This window comes from Sebastes umbrosus, chromosome 4, assembly GCF_015220745.1.
Source record: "Sebastes umbrosus isolate fSebUmb1 chromosome 4, fSebUmb1.pri, whole genome shotgun sequence".
Classification (NCBI taxonomy): Eukaryota; Metazoa; Chordata; class Actinopteri; order Perciformes; family Sebastidae; genus Sebastes; species Sebastes umbrosus.
The window spans coordinates 35,656,600-35,677,522 of NC_051272.1; the positions used below are offsets into that span (position 1 = coordinate 35,656,600).

At 40.7% G+C, this 20,923-nt stretch overlaps 1 protein-coding gene across 1 annotated transcript in view; it reads left to right on the forward strand.

The window, feature by feature from the left end:
• The window catches only part of LOC119486234 (NT-3 growth factor receptor-like), a 253,693-nt gene that overhangs the window by 197,653 nt on the left and 35,117 nt on the right, over positions 1 to 20,923 (forward strand). The window contains 2 exon segments of the mRNA XM_037766194.1: positions 909 to 1,097; positions 12,352 to 12,482. Of these exon segments, the coding sequence (XP_037622122.1) occupies positions 909 to 1,097; positions 12,352 to 12,482 (320 nt within the window).

The window sequence follows — 20,923 nt, forward strand, 5'->3', positions numbered from 1 at the left end:
GTTGAGTGGCATCTGTGGAAAACCATATTGGAATTTATCAGATATGATTTTTTTCCAGAATATCCAGAATATCTAGAAGTTGTAAAGATGTTATTTTCTCTGGCGTTTTGGCAAGGAATGACAGTTTGGAGATTGATCCCTATTCTATTCGGTGAAATGGTGGCCTGTTCAAAGTAGTCAGGAACATGACCAGCAACGAGAGCTGTTCAGGAGTGAATCTAGGGCAAGTTGTTGGTCTTTCTAGGTCTTTACACCACTGAGTCACTGAATCGTACTCGGGCTCCTTGGCGGAGGTCTGCGCTCTCCGAGTGCCAGTTCATTGTGTGATGCCTTTTGATTTAAATCTTATTTCTATTGATACAAATATCTGGTGGGATTAACTAGGATGCTGGTTTGCTGTCTGATAATGTTACAATTGATTGATTGTCAGTCCTAAACTAAAATTATTACACGGCTATGTTGAATACTCAATTCTGATTGGTCAATTGCGGCGTTCTGCGGTCTGTAATTTCTCTATAACAGACCGTTGCTATGTATAACAGACCGTTGCTATGGGCGCAGCTCTGATGTCGGACTCTGGCAGACCGTTTTTGTGTCAAAATATTGATTTCTTAAGTAAATGGCCGTGTAATAACGTCCAGCTAGCGGGTCATTGTTGTGAAAGAATCCCCTTCAGGGCGATGAGAGGGTCCAGCATCGCCCTGTCGGGGATTCTTTCACAACAATGACCGACTCGCTGTACATTATCCCTTACTTATTCTTCCCTCTTCATCCCATCCCTCCAACAGGATTTGTATGAAGAAATTGTTCCAGAATTTTGAATATTTAGCTACAACTTCACAAGTTTTCATCAAGTTTGGGCTTTTTTTCACCTACAGGTCTTCATTCTGTGACTCTTGTCTTTTTAGGACCAGTAGCAGTGATAAGCGGTGAGGAAGACTCTGCCAGCCCCCTTCATCATGTGAACCATGGGATTATCAGCCCTTGTTCGCTGGATTCCGGGCCGGATGCTGTGGTGATTGGAATGACCAGGATCCCCGTCATAGAGAACCCACAGTACTTCAGACATGGACACAACTGTAACAAACCCACCACCTGTAAGTAACACACATCTAAATGGACCCACACACTGTGCAGGTGTTGTAATATGTAGTATGTTTAAAGATAATTTTCAGTTTAAAAAAATAAACAAAACAGAGAGTAGATTAGTACAGCTGACTTTTAGCCATATATTTCATGTCACCATCCCTCAAAAAGTTGTTTTCCTGCAGCAAGATGACACAGAGAACATCCACTTTAGGAGAAGGGAAACAGGCCAGCATCTTTGTCATCCACAAAAAAAATTGGACCGGTGGATAGGTCCAATTCAAAAGTATTTTTTAGTTTACCTTTCCTTCCACTTCAGCAAAGGAAACCTAACAGAAAGTTCACTTTCACAGCTGTTTGGTTAGGTTACGTTGTGCAGGTTGGCTTTCAAACTTTGGTGCTGACCAAACATCAAGACCAAATCCTTTTTACAAAGGTGGGTCTCGACCTCTCCGACCGATCTCTGGGGCTATTCAGTTAAGATGCAAAATCAAATTGGACCAATGTCTAAACTGAGATTGTGTATGTGAGACATTAGTAAGATTTCAAATGCCAAACTACTATTATACTTGCAGAAACCATCTATGAAACGTTGGAAGAGCCACGGAGTGTGATTTGCTAACGTAGAGAAAGTGAAAACAAGATAAACCGAAGGGGTGTTGTGTTTGGGTCCTACTCTCTGTATTTCTGTAGTCAAATGTAGTGATCCCTCATCATGCAATACTTGTTTTTGTCCTCTTTATGTCTGTTCAACATTATTCATGTGTCATGTTGTTTCAACAAATTCTCATCCCAACTCGTCACATACTCAAACCAAATACCATTGTTAACAGGGCTCGGCTTGGGTAAGCAAGACGCAGAGAGTCCAAACTGATGCTCAACGGTTTATTTCCTCCTCGCCACCAAACACCTCCAACACCGTGAAACTATAGGAAATATACATGAAAATACATTTGCTATTTGTACAAATGACACCAACACAAACATAGCCACATGCGAGCGCGCATGGGACACCGACCCGCTTTATACGTGTAAGAAGTTACAAACAGTCCCTTTAAATACCTTTATTACCTTTATCCCACCTCATCTGGCGAGTTGCTGCCCCCCCACCCATCCTCTGCAATCCTTGCATCAGAGAAGCAAGTGACGAAGAAAGGCAGAGTGAGCAAAAGGAGACATGTACAGTACAGTAAATCCATGGATCAACAGAGCAAAGTATTTGGAGCGTGTGACGATGCTGCCACATTGGCTGTTCTTTTAATATCAAAAGAATTGTCAAGATCATAGGCCTGTAGTGACAAAGACAGTGCCTGATAGGGGCACGTCAGAGAATGCAAAAACATGACAGGGTCGTGGGCTGCTGCTACACCTGATCCCACGTACACTGCTACACCTGATCCCACGTACACTGCTACACCTGATCCCACGTACACTTAAAATGATTGCAGGGCCCATACCGTATGAGGTCCAGTAACAGTCTAAACTAATAATCAGTTCTGTCTTTCATGAGCTCTTTGACACCAGTCAGTGAAAAAAAAAACAAAATCAACCCAGGCTGCAGTAAAGTGCAGCATGAGCTGCAGTCATCCACTGGAATAAACTGTCTTTTGATTTCCCTCGTGGGTCCATATAGTGCTGATGATGCTGATATTAGTCAGTCCATATGAACTCATCATTTTCTTTTCCTTTGGTCTGGACCAGATGAGACAAACTACAAGTGTGAGGGACCTTAATCATCAAGGCTTCAAAAATGTGTGTGTGTGTGCGCTCAACAACAAAGCTATGTTTTCAGTAGAAAGCAGTACCGTCGGTGTAGACCACATCATTTTAAATTCAAATAACTTTACCGTGCAGAAAAGGTCAGATTAAGTTTAGACGACTAAGAACACAACTAGAAACAGGCTGTGTGTTGACATTTAGATAGTGAGAATGCAAGTCCAAATGTGCATATCAGGCAGGTGGTTGTGGGGATATACTTACCATCATTCATTTAATTACAAAAGACACAAAGTTACTACTGTGAAACTTCAATTAGAAAGTCAAGCCCCTTTTCCTCGCTGGGTGTGGCTTCACATTTTGACATATAAACACAGGTCTCGTCAGCATCATGTTAACATGGTTAGATCTGTTAGATTCTCCACAATTCAATCGTTGAAGTCATTTAATGGAAAACATGGGCCCCAAAGTATAATTCATTCACATTTACTGACATGATAAATAGGGCTGTACCAAATAGCCATACACCGATCAGCCATAACATTATGACTACCTGCCTAATATTTAGTAGATCCCCCCTTTTGCCGCCAAAACAGCCCTGACCCGTCGAGGCATGGACTCCACTAGACCTCTGAAGGTCTGCTGTGGTATCTGGCACCAAGCCGTCAGTAGCAGATCCTTTAAGTCCTGTATAAGTTGCGAGGTGGGATCCGACTTGTTTGTCCAGCACATCCCACAGATGCTCGATCGGATTGAGATCTGGAGAATTTGGAAGCTGAGTCGACACCTCCAACTCGTTGCCATCCACGTGATGTAAAAGAAAACGTGATTCATCAGACCGTGCCACCTTCTTCCATTGCTCCGTGGTCCAGTTCTGATGCTCACGTGCCCATCGTAGGCGCTTTTGGCGGATGTCTGGAGAGTCCACCAGAGTTACGTTTAACATTTCTTTACTAATAAAAGTGCTAAAAAACACTTTCATATAACGTTTGTCTTCCTTAAAGACAAGGTGCAAATCCTTAGTATCGATACGATCGTTTTTTGCGTTTCAAATCAATTTTATATCGATATACATCTCCCGTGAAGGACAACTTTCAGAGTACCTGTCGAGGTTGTTGGATCGTAAAGAAATCGATACATCGATGTAGTAGATGAGTCGTTACACCCCCTGAGGACTGATAATGCTGTTGGACACATGCAGGAATTCATCGCAATCGCTCGAATAGTACCTTGCCACCTGCATGCAGCCATTAGTAGCAGTAGTAGCATTATACAAAGGACAAAAAAAGGTCCGCAACGCCTGTAAGTTGTTATCCATGTTGAATTAAACACTGGTAGCCTTTCACAAGTTGTGTAGGGGTGTATTGGTCCCCCAACAATAGATAAGAATTTAATGTAAAAAGTCAACCACCGACTTATCGACTGACCAAAACGTAGGGTCAGCACTTGTTGATGTAACAGAGTAACATTGATCAACAACACATGTGAACCCCTGCAGTGCCAGAGTAATGTTGTCAACCAAAGTCTCATCATCTACATGTAGATCAGTCCTGCTTCCTACTACATACTGCCTACCTAGCTTAGCTACTAGTGTTGTAACTATCCTCTATCTGGTTTACTTGAATGGAGCGTGCAGATTACGGGAAGGGTGCTTTCACACCTAACCTGTTTGGTTGGGTTAAAACTCAGGTCCATTTGGCCAATTAGTGCGGTTCGTTTTGGGCTGGTGTGAAAGCTCTCTCTCTCTCTGTTAGTCCAGTAGTCTCTCCACTCTCTCTGTGTCTCTATTGAACACAGATAGTATTCTGCCACAGCAGCGAAGCAAATCGCTTTTTGCCTTTACAGCCACATAAATCTCAGCAAATCCCCTGGGAGACAATACACACACACACACACACACACACACACACACACACACCAAAACACTACTGATGTTGTTGCCAATGGCAATGCTGATCCATCACAAGAGTCACCTTGTGTGATTATCACCAGCTATATAATTCCACTGGTGATGTGTGTGCGATGTGTGTGTGTGTGTGTCTTAACGGTGTTTCTTCCTCTCATGTGTCTGATCATTAACCCATCTTCATCTTCAAAGTATGTGAGCTCGTGCACAACTCACTAGTACACACACAAAGAATAAAATGTATTTGTCTGCTTGTTATAAGGCAATAACAGTTTATGCTTTTAGTCTGTTATATTATATTGTTGGAATTATTTGTCCATAATTTACTTTTTCTTTTAGAATTGATAACACACGTCTCTCACCATTGAGTCCACTTTTTCAACTCGTCACACAGCCGGCACAACTCAAGTCAATGTGGATTAAACTGTGGATCACTTTTCATGCTTATTTGGATAAACTGACATAAACATATTGGGGATGTAAACGGTTACTTTCTCAGGTCGTATTATTGTGTGGCAGTTGAGTATGTGCAGTAAGCTCACGCTGCGAACTCAGAAATTCTTGCTAATGTTGTATACATTCGGGCATTTCTCGCATACACAAAATCCACATACTATGCAGTTTGGCCGTACTATATACTCAATTTTACATCATACTTTGTATGAAGAGTATGTTAGTATGCAATTTTGAACACAGCATATAAAAAGCCTAGTTATTATGGTGCTTTCAATTCCAATGAAGTGTGTTGCATACATATTTCGTACACTGCAAAAAAGCATTGCGCCAGAATATACACTTTATAACAATGCTGCAACACCTTCGTTCACTATTCCCATACTGTTTGTTGCATAATAACGATCTGTCTTTATGCTGTACCAAGTTTTTGTTAAATCAGCTGCATCTCATATAGTAGGGAGGGAGAGAGAGAGAGAGAGAGAGAGAGAGAGAGCCTCTAATCTGGTTTTGTAATGCCAACGAATGCCGATAGAGCCGTGTGACATATACCTTTAATTAGCACGATACTGGAGAAAGTTTCACATTCAATTCAGCAGCGCGTTACATTCACATCACAATAGTATCAGGCCATTAACTTTACAGCTGTGCTATTATGCTTTCCCCCCTAAAGTTTCTCGCACAGTGTTTCTTCTATTATCATGTGATTAATTCACAGTGTAACACATTAAAGACAGCATTTTAAAGTAAAGTGTTGTTGAATTGATTGAAAGGTCCTTTGCTATAGCGCAGTTTGCTCTGCTGTCCTCTCCTTCCTCAGAGCCTCTATAGCAGCTACTATACAGTATGCATGCTGCTGGATGATGCCAGTCCCAGAGCTCATTACAGTCTCGCTAATTGCAACCCAGTGGCGGAACGGTCAACTCATTCAGCTAACCCGTGTGTGTGTGTGTGTGTGTGTGTGTGTGTGTGTGTGTGTGTGTGTGTGTGTGTGTGTGTGTGTGTGTGTGTGTGTGTGTGCGTGCGTGCGTGCGTGCGTGCGTGCGTGCGTGCGTGCGTGCGTGCGTGCGTGCGTGCGTGCGTGCGTGCGTGCGTGCGTGCGTGCGTGCGTGCGTGCGTGCGTGCGTGCGTGCGTGCGTGCGTGCGTGCGTGCGTGCGTGCGTGTGTGTGTGCGGTACGTCTTTTGTAAAGTGAAAGACGTGTGCTCCTGCTGTGCATGTATATGCCTGCTTGGACGTGGTTTTGAGTGTATTTCTTTGTATGTGCCCACCCCCTCCATTGTGCTGAAGCCATTCAGCCATGCATACAGCACTGCCATGCAAGCAATGCAATACAAGTAGTACAACCTAAGGCTGCAGACTTTGACAGACTAAAGTTAAAAGTTAGAGGTCACAGCATTGAATCTTTATTCAAGAGCTGCAAGCCTGTTTCAGGCTCAGTTTCATGCAGGCTGTGACAGCATCCAGTTCTCCGGTTAGTCTCACATGAATGAAAGGCCTTCGTACACCATGTCCATATTTTTTCTTCGAAATTTGTCTCGCGTTCAGAAATAAATACAACCTCATGTTATGTCGATCACGTTTACGTTTTCACCTACTCTGAAATTTGCTGCCGTTATTTGAGTTTTCTGACCTTTCCGAGTTTTTTGACCCCTCGGAGCCACCGTAAATGCAAACGTCATCATCCAAAATTGCTTCTGAAAATATCAAAGCACTCAATCCATGGACAAATACACACAGCTCGTATTCAGAAACTGTGCGTTTGAAACAAGCCGTTTTTCTGTCCATTTGTGATGTCACAAATCTACAATATATAGATCATTACACAGTTTTAAACGTAAACATTCTAAATGTGTCCCAGTTTATTTCCTGTTGCAGTGTATGTAAATAACGTCAGCTGACAGGAAGTAAACATGGACCCAAACTGTTGCCTAGCAACGCAATTCCGTTGCAATGCACTACAACGGAGTGTTTCAGACAGAGGGTAAATACAGGTATATTCAGGCAGACAGTACAAGGAAAATAAAGTTGTTTTTTTTAACATTACAGCATGTAAACATGTTCTAGGAGAAACACAAAATACAAGTATGAACCTGAAAATGAGCACGATATGGGACCTTTAAACACTACTCTCGGAACAAATGTTGCAGTGAGCCCCCACCACTGTTAAATGTGCATGGATGTAGCTAGCTAGCTATTTAGGAAGGTATATTTCCATGCTTAATCCCACCTACAAAGCTCTGCCGCAAGCTCAACAGCAAACAAATTTGAATTACTGATCCAATCAGAGACGATGGCAGTGATTCAGAGAGGTGTGGTAGAAAAAGCCTTCCCAGAAATGTTGTGGTTGTCACAGCGGCAGATGAATGCCCATGGTTTTGAACTGACAGGTTCAACAATCACACATGAGTGCAAGGTTTGGGCATCCACAAATCATTTGGCCGTGTACAAAATGAATCACGGTGTCGTTTGTGATGTTTAACACTTTGATATTTTGTGACGTAATGAATATTTCAATCTCTGAGGTGCCACGGAGGAAACGACATTGCTTAGAATGTTTGCGATCTGTCAAAGCCTGAAGCTTCATTCCACTTTGCTGGAATTTATGTTCACTTAGTAACATACATGTCTCTCTGGGGGGGTTAAGAAACACCACTAACACAAGCTCTCTGAAGACCAATAGTCACCACCCCTCAGTGAAAGTGTATTTGAAAAACCAAGCATTAAAGTTGTAGTTGTAAAACATGCAGTGAGGATAAATATTACAACATTATGCATTCACGGTCCCACTTTTTCATCAGCAATTATTCATGCAGAGTTCTGAGGGGCTGTGAAGCCTGAATGCCAGGGGTGACAGCACCTCCCAGGGCAATCATTTCATTACATAAGACCCGTTGGTAAGTACAGTAATTAACCATCTCTCCTGTCCGAATCCCTGTCCTCCATCCATCCTGCAGGATCATTATCTCTGCCAGGAGATTATGTATCCGGTTGTATGTGTGCATCTCTATGTCTGTCTGTCTGTCTGTGCATACTGGACCCATCAGCCTAATATCTGTTGTGCTCCGTTATGCTCAAGGACCTCTTGTGGTTGCAGTGATTCACACATATTTTATTGACTGCTGACTCCTCACTACTCCTAACCAGCCGGTAGGGGCTGCAACTGATCAACAACTGCTTCAGTTTGGACTCTTGTTTCCGCTACAGATTAAGAATTGTTCCTATCTTGATATGCACGCCTAGGTAAGACAGTTGCATATGTATGTATGTATGACTGTCACTTAGCGAATGACAAACTGAACCGAGCGCTGACTACAACGGAGCGCGTCGTCTCGGTAGGCTTGCACGGTAGTGGGTGGTACTGGTGTTACACGGTGGTCGGGCACACCGATAACATTACACACCCAACGCCCCCCCCACACCATTGTTTTACTTTTTTGACAGAAATAAAACCCATTTAGTTCATTTTGGCATATCAGCGGTGTGTTATCAATAGATAGTCGGACGACGGACACTACAAACTGACAGTGAATGCATCTGCTCCATAAGGAGTCTCAGCTCAGAGTAGCAGGGCTTCATATTTCACACACCTGGGACGAGAGAGAGTTGACAGACCGAGAGATGGCGGAGGATTTGGTGTCGAAGCAGAAAGCAAATGCGCTTATTTTGCAATATTTCAGATTTAAACCCAACGCTATAAGGGAACCATAATGGTAATGAGGCGATCACCGCGAGGAGGACGGAGCGGTCACAACCGGTGTGCGCAGTAGTGATGTGTCGGCTCTAAGAACCGGCTCTTTTAAGTGAATGATGGGAGCCGGCTCCCGTCCGAGAGACGTTTTTTTTTTTGTTAATTAATACAAGGCAGAATGATAGGATGATCTCCTCCACCTCACGGGCACTCCATGTATGAACTGACTGTGACTGAATGTTGTGTTAATGACCTGCGTGCCAGTGATGACAGACAAGGATCATACCATCAAGCAGGGAGGGGCGGGGGTGCGCAACACACTGACCTGTCTACAGGTACATAGCAGGAGGGGGAGGAGGAGAGAAAGGGAGAGAGGAGTGCGGTGCGGGTGCGGCGTGGTCGGTGCTGTTGGTGCCCGACTAGCAGACAAGATGAGTTACAGTGGGAAACTGAGCAGTATTTGAATTAATTAACTTAATTTAAGTGATATATGTGCACACATACTAATCATAGGTCAAAACAGCGCTAAAATGAAGAAGGAGCCGGCTCTACTTGGTGAGCTGAGCCAAATGATCTGACTCACTAAAAAGAGCTGGAGTTCCCATCACTAGAGCGCAGCGGCATGAGGTGGAAGAGGCCAAACAGCCACCCGATGGTAAAGATCAAAGTGAGAGTGCTACATATATTGAGCGCCGTTTTTTCTTGTGAAATGTCCGGTGTAATCGGTAACACCGGTGTTGTCACAAGTTTATTAACCGGTGGGAAAATGTCCTCACCGTCACCTCCCTACTTCTCATGTCGGTACGAGGAGAGCTAGTTAGCTGTAAGCAGCAGGGTCCTGCGGTGTGTTTGGCTAACAGAGCTAACCTCTAACGGGGCTAATACAGCTAACAGAGCTAATGTCACTGTTCAGAGGAAGCTGGATAGGTTCAAATGAGAGTGTATCTGTTGCGTGAGATGTGCGAGTGAAAAAACGTGTCTGATGCAGTCTAGACAGGGGGGGGGGCAATTGTGGTTTATATTGATTCAATATTTTCATCAAAACATTTCTAGTTTGAAATGGTAACATTCTCAGAGATCTCACTCCAAAGACTAACTGGTTCTTATCTTTAGAATTTGTTGTACAATAAAATTGACAAATGTCCCCAATGAGCTGTCCTTCAAGGCCTGTCTCATACAACAGGCTCCCGTTGTCCTGCAGGGACCTGAGCTGAATACAGTTTGCTGTTCATCTTGAGACCCAGGCTAATTAAATTTTTTTTTGATGTTATCATATGGGGGCGTATCAGAAATATGTGTCACCCAAAGCACAGTACTAACCTCATTATAAAATATTAACAGTGTTGTGGATCTCTCTGGACTACTGGAGGTTTGTTTTCTGATTTTACTCAGCAGCCCAAAAGAAGAAGCAGGATTTCAAAGTCCGACAACTGGTGTTGATCCAAATGTATTATGAATTTTTTCTTTTTTTTTTTATGACGTAAAAGTGAATTTTAGTTCGAATACATGTTTCACTAGATCGTTAGTTCAGTTATGAATGGAAGCCAATCCCTCGTCCTGATTCCTACATTTTCTTTTTTTGTATTTGTAACATCATAATTGCTACAATTCACCTTATTGATTGCAGAGTCATTTTGATGATACACTGTATGTGTGGACCATGACTGACATTTTTTAACACCAAAGTAAGTGAAACCCTAAAGGGGAAACCTTAGACAAAAGCAACATATTTTACCCTAACCATCAGAGCAATTTAGAATTTAATTTAAAGTTAAAAATAAAAAAAATAGGACTTTAAATAATATAAAAATGAAATTAAAGTTTAATTTTTCAGAATTTAAAGTGTCTGGCATTTCCTTTTTTTATATTAAAACGGCATTGTTATCAATAAGGATTTGTTTTTTTAAAGTAGTAAGATCATATTAAGGTGTGTATTAGGTAGTTAACAGGCAATATCATTTTTTTGTCAGACGCAATGTGCTTATGTATGATGAAGTGCTTATTCTGTATCTGTATGTATTGCTGTCATAACTCTTTTGTGGATTTTCTTGCCCAGGGACTGCTGATGAAATTTAGCTGTCTAGCTAACATTGAGAAAGTCAATGACTTTCCGTTGTCTCTGTTAAATAAACAAATACATAAATCAACACACCGAACACTGATCATCTGGACTACCACCTCAATAGCACAAGTTTATCAAAATATAACTGTAACTCCTGCTTTATTTGCATAAAAATCTCTATTGATAAGGCTAGTGTAGAATTATGGGACATCATATATCAACAGTAGATTATTTTCTGAATTTAAAGGTTCCATATTATGCTAATTTTCAGGTTCATACTTGTATTTTGTGTTTCTACTAGAACATGTTTACATGCTATAATGTTAAAAAAAAAACAAGTATTTTCCTCATACTTTCTGTCTGAATATACCTGTATTCACCCTCTGTCTGAAACGCTCCGTTTTAGTGCATTTCAACGGATTTGCAACAGAATTGCATTGCTAGGCAACAGCTTGGGTCCATGTTTACTTCCTGTCAGCTGATGTTATTTACATACACTGCAACAGGAAATAAACTAGGACACATTTAGAACGTTTACGTTTAAAACCGTGTAATGGTCTAAATATTGTATATTTGTGACATCACAAATGGACAGAAATCCTAACGGCTTGTTTCAAACGCACAGTTTCTGAATACGGGCTGTGTGTGTTTCTCCGTATATTGAGCGTTTTGATAGTTTAACAGTATTTATATAGCACTTAAACCTGCTTTATAATATAAAAGACATGAAAATCTCACTTTTTAACAATATGGGACATTTAAACAGAAAACCTTCTAATAGACAAATGAGAGACTGGGAGGATGGTTGTCATGGAAACATAACGTATACACACGTCACATACACTTGGGATAATTCCCCCATATACAAGATGGTTATGCATTTAAGCATATTCTCACAGTGCAGTGTGAGTGTGTGTACCATAATTAGTGCACTTACATGTAGCCAGGTTTAATGTTAACACAGAGAAAGAGTGACAGCCACCTATCAGCAGTAACACAAACACACGAACACACACACACACACACACACACACACACACACACACACAAATTAGATATGCAGTACAACCTTGCAGCTTTATTCAGTTTTGCTTCACTCTCATTAATATCAGTGCATTTGATTCCAGAGATTTTGTGTTGAGGTCAGTTACCCACAGATGTGTTCGGGTTGTCAATGTAATAAATGAACAATAGGTTTCAAATTTGCTGGTTTGTACTGAAAAGATGAAGATTGACTCTTTCCCTGTTTATCCTGCTGGTACTTGAATTGAACCAGTCACCTGCCTTCATTTACTGTAACTCTAGGAGAGATTAGGATAATGTAAGCAGGGAAATTGGGAAGCCTTTTTAATTGGCTGTGTTTACATTAAAAAAAAACAACCAAAAAATGGATTGAAATGGATGTCAACTCAGTCCCTCTGTCTCTGTCCCTTTTCAGATGTTCAGCATATTAAACGGAGGGACATTATTCTGAAGAGGGAGCTCGGAGAAGGAGCCTTCGGCAAGGTCTTCCTGGCTGAATGTTACAACCTGAGCCCCACCAAGGACAAGATGCTGGTAGCTGTAAAGGTAAGAGATACAAGCAGTGTGTGTGTGTGGGGGGGGGGGGGGGGGGGGGGGGGGGGGGGCAGTGTATGGAAAGGCATCTAGGTGATGGAAAAAGTGTGTCCAGCAGGCAGCTACAGTCAGCTGCTTCTCAAGGAGATACTGATACACACTAACTCACACACACATGAACGCTGCGCTCATATGGAGGTTACAGCTGATAACGCCATCCTAACCAACGTCGGCACCTACAGGGGATATTTGGTGGCAACGGAGTAGCTTTTTGTGGCCACCTGCCATCGGGCACTGGTTAAAGTAGAACCCCGATAAGGCTAACAGTGAGGGTAACCATCTTGGAATAATGCATCAACAGTGTTCGTCCCATTCTGCCGATATTGTGTGAATGCAGCATAAGGAAAAACATTATTATTATTATATTATATTGAGCGGCATTACAGGAATTGTGTTTTTGGAGTTTGACCCATACTAGGAACTAACAGTCAGGATATCTCAGCATTTGCAGCTTATTTATTTTTCCACTCCTGTTTAGGTATACTAACTGTTGTTCAGCGATCACATCTGAGGGCTTGAGGACTGTTTGAAGAGTAAGCATGTGCATGCAGCACATCCATTCTTGCTTGTCATGGATCCACTAAAGACAAATTGTATCCAATGTTCAGCACTTGGCTCCTAAATTCACCTCCTCACACACACAATCAAAGTCTGAAATCATCGATCTAGTATTTGATGTGAAAGTGTGGAGATTCATACTCACACAGAAAGTGATTAGGTGTCAAACACGAGATGTGCAGTGACATTTGTTCTGCAAGTATGAAATATAGACTGTATGCAAGGAAGTAACGTTCTGAAAAGCATCAGTCCAGTTTATGATGTTAACACTCTCAGTAAGGCTAACGTACAGCTAATACGGCATGGATTGGATTACTAACGTCACATATGTTGAAGACAGAGAATCTGTTGTCAGCACAGCAGCAGTTATTTATGGAAACATGGCCGACACATTGACCTGCAGCAGACAGGTGTTAGTCTTAGTGAGGATATAGAGGGATTACAGCTGCAGCTTTTTTTAATCCTGCAGGATTTATTGCCCTATGCATTATGCTATTTTTTGCCATCCGTACAACCAGCCAGCCCCGTCTGAGACATTCAGCAAACACACACAAACGCACACACACACACACACACACACACACACACACACACACACACACACACACAAACACACACACACACACACTGTCTATCTCACACAAACTCATTGTATCTGTCAGGATCAGTTTTCATCTAGGATGTGTTCATGCGACAGTTCATTTCTGCTGAGTCACGTAATGCAGGACAATCAACAAATCAAGCAAACTTTATTCATATAGCACCTTTCAAACAAGTCAAATGCAATCCAAAGTGCTGGACAGACGATTGACAAAAGTGTAGTGTTAAAAATGGATTTAGAGACTAATGCACACCGAAACAACCAATATAAAAGTTCATTGAATAAGAAAGCAATAAGAGATGGGTATTTAAGATAATAAAAGATAAATAAAATAAAAGGAAATAAAAATAACGATAAAATAAATAAATACAAATTATGAAACTACACAAAATAAGCAGATTGTATTAAAATAATACAATTTTAATAAATAGAGTTAAAGAGATAAAGATCAGTAATAACATGTTGATTAAATAAAATAGAGTAAAATAAAAACTATAATGATGATGATAAGTATTAAAAATAAAAAACATAAAATTATAAAATTATAAAACACTACATAAAAGCCAGACTAAAAAGATGGGTTTTTAGTTTACGTTTAAAACTATCAATATTTTCAGCTCCTCTCAGCTCCTCTGGAAGGTTGTTCCAGCGGCTGAAAGCAGCATCACCAGATGTTTTTGTTCTGCTTCGTGGAACAACTAAAAGAGAAGAAGCGGAGGATCTGAGGGGTTTTCCTGGTTCACAAACCAAAAGCATTTCTGCAAGGTAGTCTGGTGCAAGGCCGTGTAGTGCCTTATAAACTAATAAAATCATTTTAAAATCAATACGAAAACGAACAGGTAACCAGTGTAAAGACTTTAAAATAGGTATTATGTGTGCTCTCCGTTTGGTTTTAGTCAGCACTCGTGCAGCAGATTTTTGAATTGATTGTAGCTGATTGTATTGTATACACAACACACAGTGTGCTTCATAAGACAGGACACTAGGCTACTAGGGACATGCCCGTAGCCCAGTATAGGAATAACGTTCATATTGGATCAATCCGCACCTAATGATTCACATCTAGTGTGAATGTTCAGTGTCAGAGCAGGAACTTGTGGACCCTTAATGAAGTGGGAAAGTGAGGGTGTTTAGCGAGACCTGCTTTTTTCTTAATCGTAACCACGATCTTTCCCTGACCTTAACCTTCAAGCAGTTGATATGTGCAGATATCGTAGAGAGCGAGAGTGTGGAAAAAGTGTGGCATTGAGCGTAATCCCTTGGTTTTGCCAAATTGTCCAATATCAACGTCTTTGTGCGGTGGTAAGATTGATAGGACAAAATCTAGTATTGCACTATATGCAGGTTTATATGAATGTAGGATATTCTTCTGGAAATTTGACATCTTGGGATCTCTGCAGATTGACCCTAAAGACAGGACCACTACAGCATCAGCTAGTGATATTTTAAAACAAATACCTAAATCTCAATATAAATTCATGATATGATTTTTTTTGTTTAAGAACGTAGCGGTGCATCGTAAAACACTTCATTCAAACTGGACAGAAACAAAATAATATCAAGTCACCAATCACCAAGTGTGCTTTGGTCGAACTCAACTGTAATTTCACAGTGTTTAATGTGAAAAAATGCCGGATATACAGTTGTGTTGATGCTAGAGGGGTACCTTGTGCATATTAACAAGTGAGATGCCACCACAGTAATGGCAGCCTGTTTGCTTATGCTTACACCCTGGATTCGTCTATATGGAACTTCCTATTTTAGTAGTATCTAATCTGAAGTGGTCCACACATCTGTAGGAATTAGACCACAACATTTCATTTTAATTTGAAAAATTCTACGTTGTCATTTGTTTGACAAGAAGGTTCAGGAAGCCACCTCTTCATCAGTTAAAGAACAGAACATTTGTATGGGTTAATGTTTATGCAAATTATTAGGGAAAGCATAGTCCCTCCTCTTCCTCTGCAGTCAAAGAACTTATAATGCCAAGTAGTGAACAGTAGTGTAACATCAGCACCCAGCAGCAAAACTACGCTTCCGCCATTTTGGACTGAAAGCGACTACCGGACGCCAGTAAAACATCCGCCTACAAAGTGCCGTACAAAAGTACAACAAAATTATTTGTAGTCTTTTGTTATATTTAATGTCTCTACCGTAATGGCCTGTGTTGCACGATAAAAAATATTATAAATCTGGGATCACAGAAGGGTTTTTCAATCCTGAATGTTGAGACAGCTTAATTGTGATCATTTCTATCTGTGATATTGACACTGGTCTCATCGAGTTAAATGCTGAGATCTGGGAACCAAGGTTGATTCTAAGCATGAGTAGGAGGGGGCAATGCCCTACTAAATGCTCCACCTGCCCCACCAACACCAAGTATCCTCCCTTCAACTCAAATAATTAAAAAAAAGTATTTAATTTTGTCCTTGTCGATTCAACCAATTATAAAAATGCCACAGCGAAATAATATGTTTTACTGATATCTGATTGGTTGGTTTGGCCCTTTAAAACACGATGACACAGCGAGAGAGCGGTGACACTTTTCCGATCAGCTTTCTATAAGTGCCCTTCTATAACAGCCGACTACTCATTTCAAATCCAGCCGGCTACTTTATTATATTAATGTTTGATTCTAATAAAATTGTTTTGATCAACAAGTTGCAATTTTCTAGCCGTGTACATTTTACGACCACTGGCCTCCACTTCAATACAATGTGAGCACGATGATGCCTATCTTTCTGTATCAGTCACATGCTCTGTATGAGTGTGTGTGTTTGTGTGTGTGTGTGTGTGTGTGTGTGTGTGAGCGCTCAGCTGAGAGGTTGCGTCCTGCCGAGTAGAGAGCGGAGAGTCATCTTCAGTGTTTGACAAATATTAGCAAAATAATTGATGACAAAGCACATTAAGAATTGCACTGACAGGGGACAACCTCATTAGACATACACATAAACAGAGGCAACCAGAGTCTGGTCTAACCAGACATGTTATATTCCCCATATCCCTTTAAAATATACGACGTAATGAAGTGTCAGATTTTACATCAGTGGTAATTATTTAATGTTTGCAAAGAGGATTGTTGCTGATGTGTTTCTGTGATTGCCTGTAAAGGGAGGTGAGCTTATAAGGAAGGTGAACTTATGTGATAAAAGCTTGATTAAAAATCATGCAGTGGACAGCTGTTTTCACATCTGTCTCTCGCTATCTACTGTATCTATCTGTCTATGTGTCTCCCTCCACCACACACTCAGAAATCAGGAAAGCAGATGGATGCAGTCTGCCCGTGTTTCGCGGCAGCAGTTCCTATCCCGACCCCGTACCCAACAGGACGTAAACAGAGATACATTTCTAAACGTTGCTTTCTTGTGATCATGAAAACATTAGATGACAGGATAATTATGTGTTGACCAAAAAGACAAAGAGCACACAGAGTGGTTCCACTAATGCGCTTTATTTCTGTATAATTTTTTCCGTACTCGTATAATTTTCCTCATTTCAATACTACTAACTGATTTAAACCCAATTGACACATTTTGTGTAAACTTGCATCCCTTCTGAGATACACGCAAACTGCCGGACATATAGACAAAAAAAAAAAATTCTAAACTGTGTAAAACGTTTGTTTTCTTTCATTAAAAAACTTCAACATGTATAGTACCAATTACATTCCAGTTGATGGTAATAGTCTAACTTATCCTGAATGGTAATTAAAGCCTCATCCACAAAGGGAACGTCAGGAGCGCGTGGCGGCTGCGTTATCTGTAGTTTTTTTATTTAGAGCAGACACACTGCTCGCGTGAGAGACGCAGAGGTCTCGCCTATTTTTGACGCGTCCCGCGCACAGCAACAACAGACAGTGAAGGTGATCTGTTGACTGTATATTGACATCATGTCAGCAAGATGACTACAGTTTTGATGTCTATCTGTAGAATATGTTACGGAGATGAAAAAAAGTAAAGACTTATTTTTAAATCAACACTTCCTGCTTTCATTTCAAAATAAAAGCCCTCAAGCATTTTTTCTGTGGACAGAATTCCTTCATTTGTTAACACAAGGCTTTTATTCTGAACTATGTGCAAGACAGTGATGTAGAACATGCAGTGACTTGGAGAGCTCCATGAATGAATATAGTACGGGGTTTTGATTTTGGATTATTACTATTATTTACAAATTACCACACGTTTCTTAACCTTTCTCTGTCTAAAATAAATATAAATGATATTTATAATGAAATGAAATGGCCATTATGAAAGGCAAACTTTATGTAGAAAGAAAGGGCTGACAGCAGCAGCTGTAAGCAGAAACGCAGCAGACACGCAGCTGGTGTGATCACCTGATGCGTGAATCACGCAGCTGACATGCGACGCAGCCGCCATGTGCTCAGTTGGATGAGGCGTAAGCCATAAGCCCATAAATAAATGGAGCGAATTGCAGCCATTATAATTGAGCCACATTGTAATGAAAGTTTGGTTCTATGCGGTGGCACTTTGTTAGCATCGTCAATGTGAGAATACATTATACCAGACAGAAGGAGCAGCTCGGTGGGTGCATACGATATCAGCAGAAGACCTCCCATCATTAACAAGGGCAGAGATGAAGGAAAACAAGAGCACTGAGAGGGAAAGAGAAGATAGGTGAGGGACATACACACGACGGTAACCATGGCAGCAGAACTGCTATTAAAGCTATTAACAGTAATCGGAGCGTTTCAACCCATTATTGTCATTCACTGAAGAAGAATATGTTGTCTGCTGTCCTTTCCGTGTCATGAATGGGTTTGTTTTTTCTCTGAGATGCATTCATTTCACTCTGCTCTGGCCCCCGAGAACCTTTTCTGTGTTTTGAAAGGAAGTAGAGCTCACTGTAGTGTTAAGGAGAACAACTGAGGAGGATAATGAAAGAGAAAAACACATGGAGGGCAAGAATACAACTGGATAAAGGAATACAAGGTAGCAGTTAACACATCTGTGTATACTGTACTGTACTGTAAATGTGCATATATACTACAGCTGTAATTTTCCATCTACCAGTCCTATCAAACTGAGCTATTGTATTCTGCATACCGCCATTAAAGTACAATGTAAACATCCGGCTTAAAACATATTAAATAACATGTAAAAAGAACAGATAGCAAACCAGGCGGGGGCTAGGTCCCACCTGGAAGCTGCCCATTACATTCCGAGTCAATGAGCAGCTATACTGAAGCTGTTGGGGGCTAATTGTGTTGCACAAGGGCACCCCATATGATGGTGTTTCCCCTTCAGTCCGGGGTATACAGTACTAACCTGCAATTGGTCAATTGCGTAAACATAATAGTGTCTAGTGCTTTAGGTTGAAATAAAGCAGGTATACTTATCAAAGGTCTATGTTTACATTTACAGAAGGTCAGAGCACTGCCGGCAATACTCGCCAACGAGAATACAACTCAGTATGTTCCCTCAGGCCTCATTTCCACTGGCCATTTCAAGTGTCTCATGACCAGGTTAAATCCAGATAAGATTTACTTATTACTTTTTACTTATTACTACTACTAACTTATTTGTTTATTTAATTTATTATTATTATTTTTATTTTATTTGGAATAATGTATATATGTTTTTATTATTAATTTGTTTTATTATTATTATTTATTTATTTTATTTTCTTAATTTTATTTCAATTTTGAATGTTGAAATTGTTTTCCCTAGTGTACTTATTGTGTTCGTCTTTAAGCTTGACTACTTAAAAAATGGTTTGTAATTGCGAACTGTAAATTGCATTTATGAAAACAACGTCAAAAATAGGGAAAAAATTAAGTATGAAAAAAAAAAAAAAAAAATCCAGATAAGATTTAAGACACTTTAATTGTCGGACTGTAATCAGATTTGTGATCTGATTACAGTCCGTCTTTGTTTTCTGGTCTGCACGTAAATCAGGGTCGGTCCTCCTCCGGTCCAGAAAGAGGTTATGATGCACCTGAAGCTGCTTGATATCTGACAAAAATGACATTGAAATAACTTCTACACCTTTGTAGGTTAGTTACGACAATAACAGTTTAGTTAACTTTAGCTAACAACTATCCATTTAAGCTAACACAAACACATGAATGAATCATATTCATGAACGACAAAGCAAGCACCGGCTTTGAATGTTATCAGCTGATTGAATGGGTGTTATGAGCAGTTATCAGCACCATAGATATGGGTTAGAAGGGGCCTGCTACACCTACTAGTAGGTTCAAAAGGCCGTTATCATCTATTCACATAGTTGATCACCGATACGAATACAAGAAGACAATGCCAACCTCTAGTAGCTGTAGTAATTTTGACGTAAGTAAAGGAGGAAGTGAGGTGACGTAGTATAAAGAGTGACAAAGTCCACGTCAGGAGGAGGAGGTCGGGGTGAATGGACAGGTCAAACAAACACAGGACTTTCACCCAGGAAACAACTGTCCGTGTGCCGTGTGAAACCAAAAGTCAATGTTGACTTATTTGACTGTACTTCTGTTATGCCAAGTCACAGAAGTTACGTAACAAGCGCACTTATTTTAACCCAAACCACAGTCTTTTCCTAAACCTAACCAAGTAGTTTTGTTGCCTGAACCTAAAGTTGTTTTGTTTCAATTCACAACGTTAAGTTTCACTTTCACAGCGTGGTAGGTGCAGTTTGGCCCGTCTGAAGTATTTGAATGGTCGTGGTAACCACTGATAACGCTCATTAAATAGGCTGATAACATTCAAAATGGGTCCAGCAAGACTAAAGTTGTATTGTCTTCAACGGCTCTCACCCATACAGATAATTCAGTGTTTGAACTAATCAGGGATCAGATAAACGCTACAGCAGCTCGGTGCCCTTCTGTATGTTCTGTAAGTGTTGAAATGGCTGGAGCCATTTCTTTCCTGTCGCTTTAATGAGACAGGTAGAACGACGTCTAATTTCAGCTGCCATTATCACAGGGACAGACCGTGGACACGGTGGCTATTTTCGGCAACTGCTTACTGATGTATTACAGACACAGATTACAGATGTGTGTCTTGGAGAGACAGTTATATTAACACCATTTTAAGATCTGGCTAAAATGCATCTCAGACCACCTTGAGGGTTGGGCAGTTGGATTTAAATCCATCTTGAATGCAAGTTGAGGGCTTTTACAGTTGTTGTTTTTTAGATCAGATAGCTATCCTATCCCCCCAAGACACATAAAGTGGCTCAGTATAAATGGGATTATAGTGGGAGGAATGGCAGTGTTAGCCTA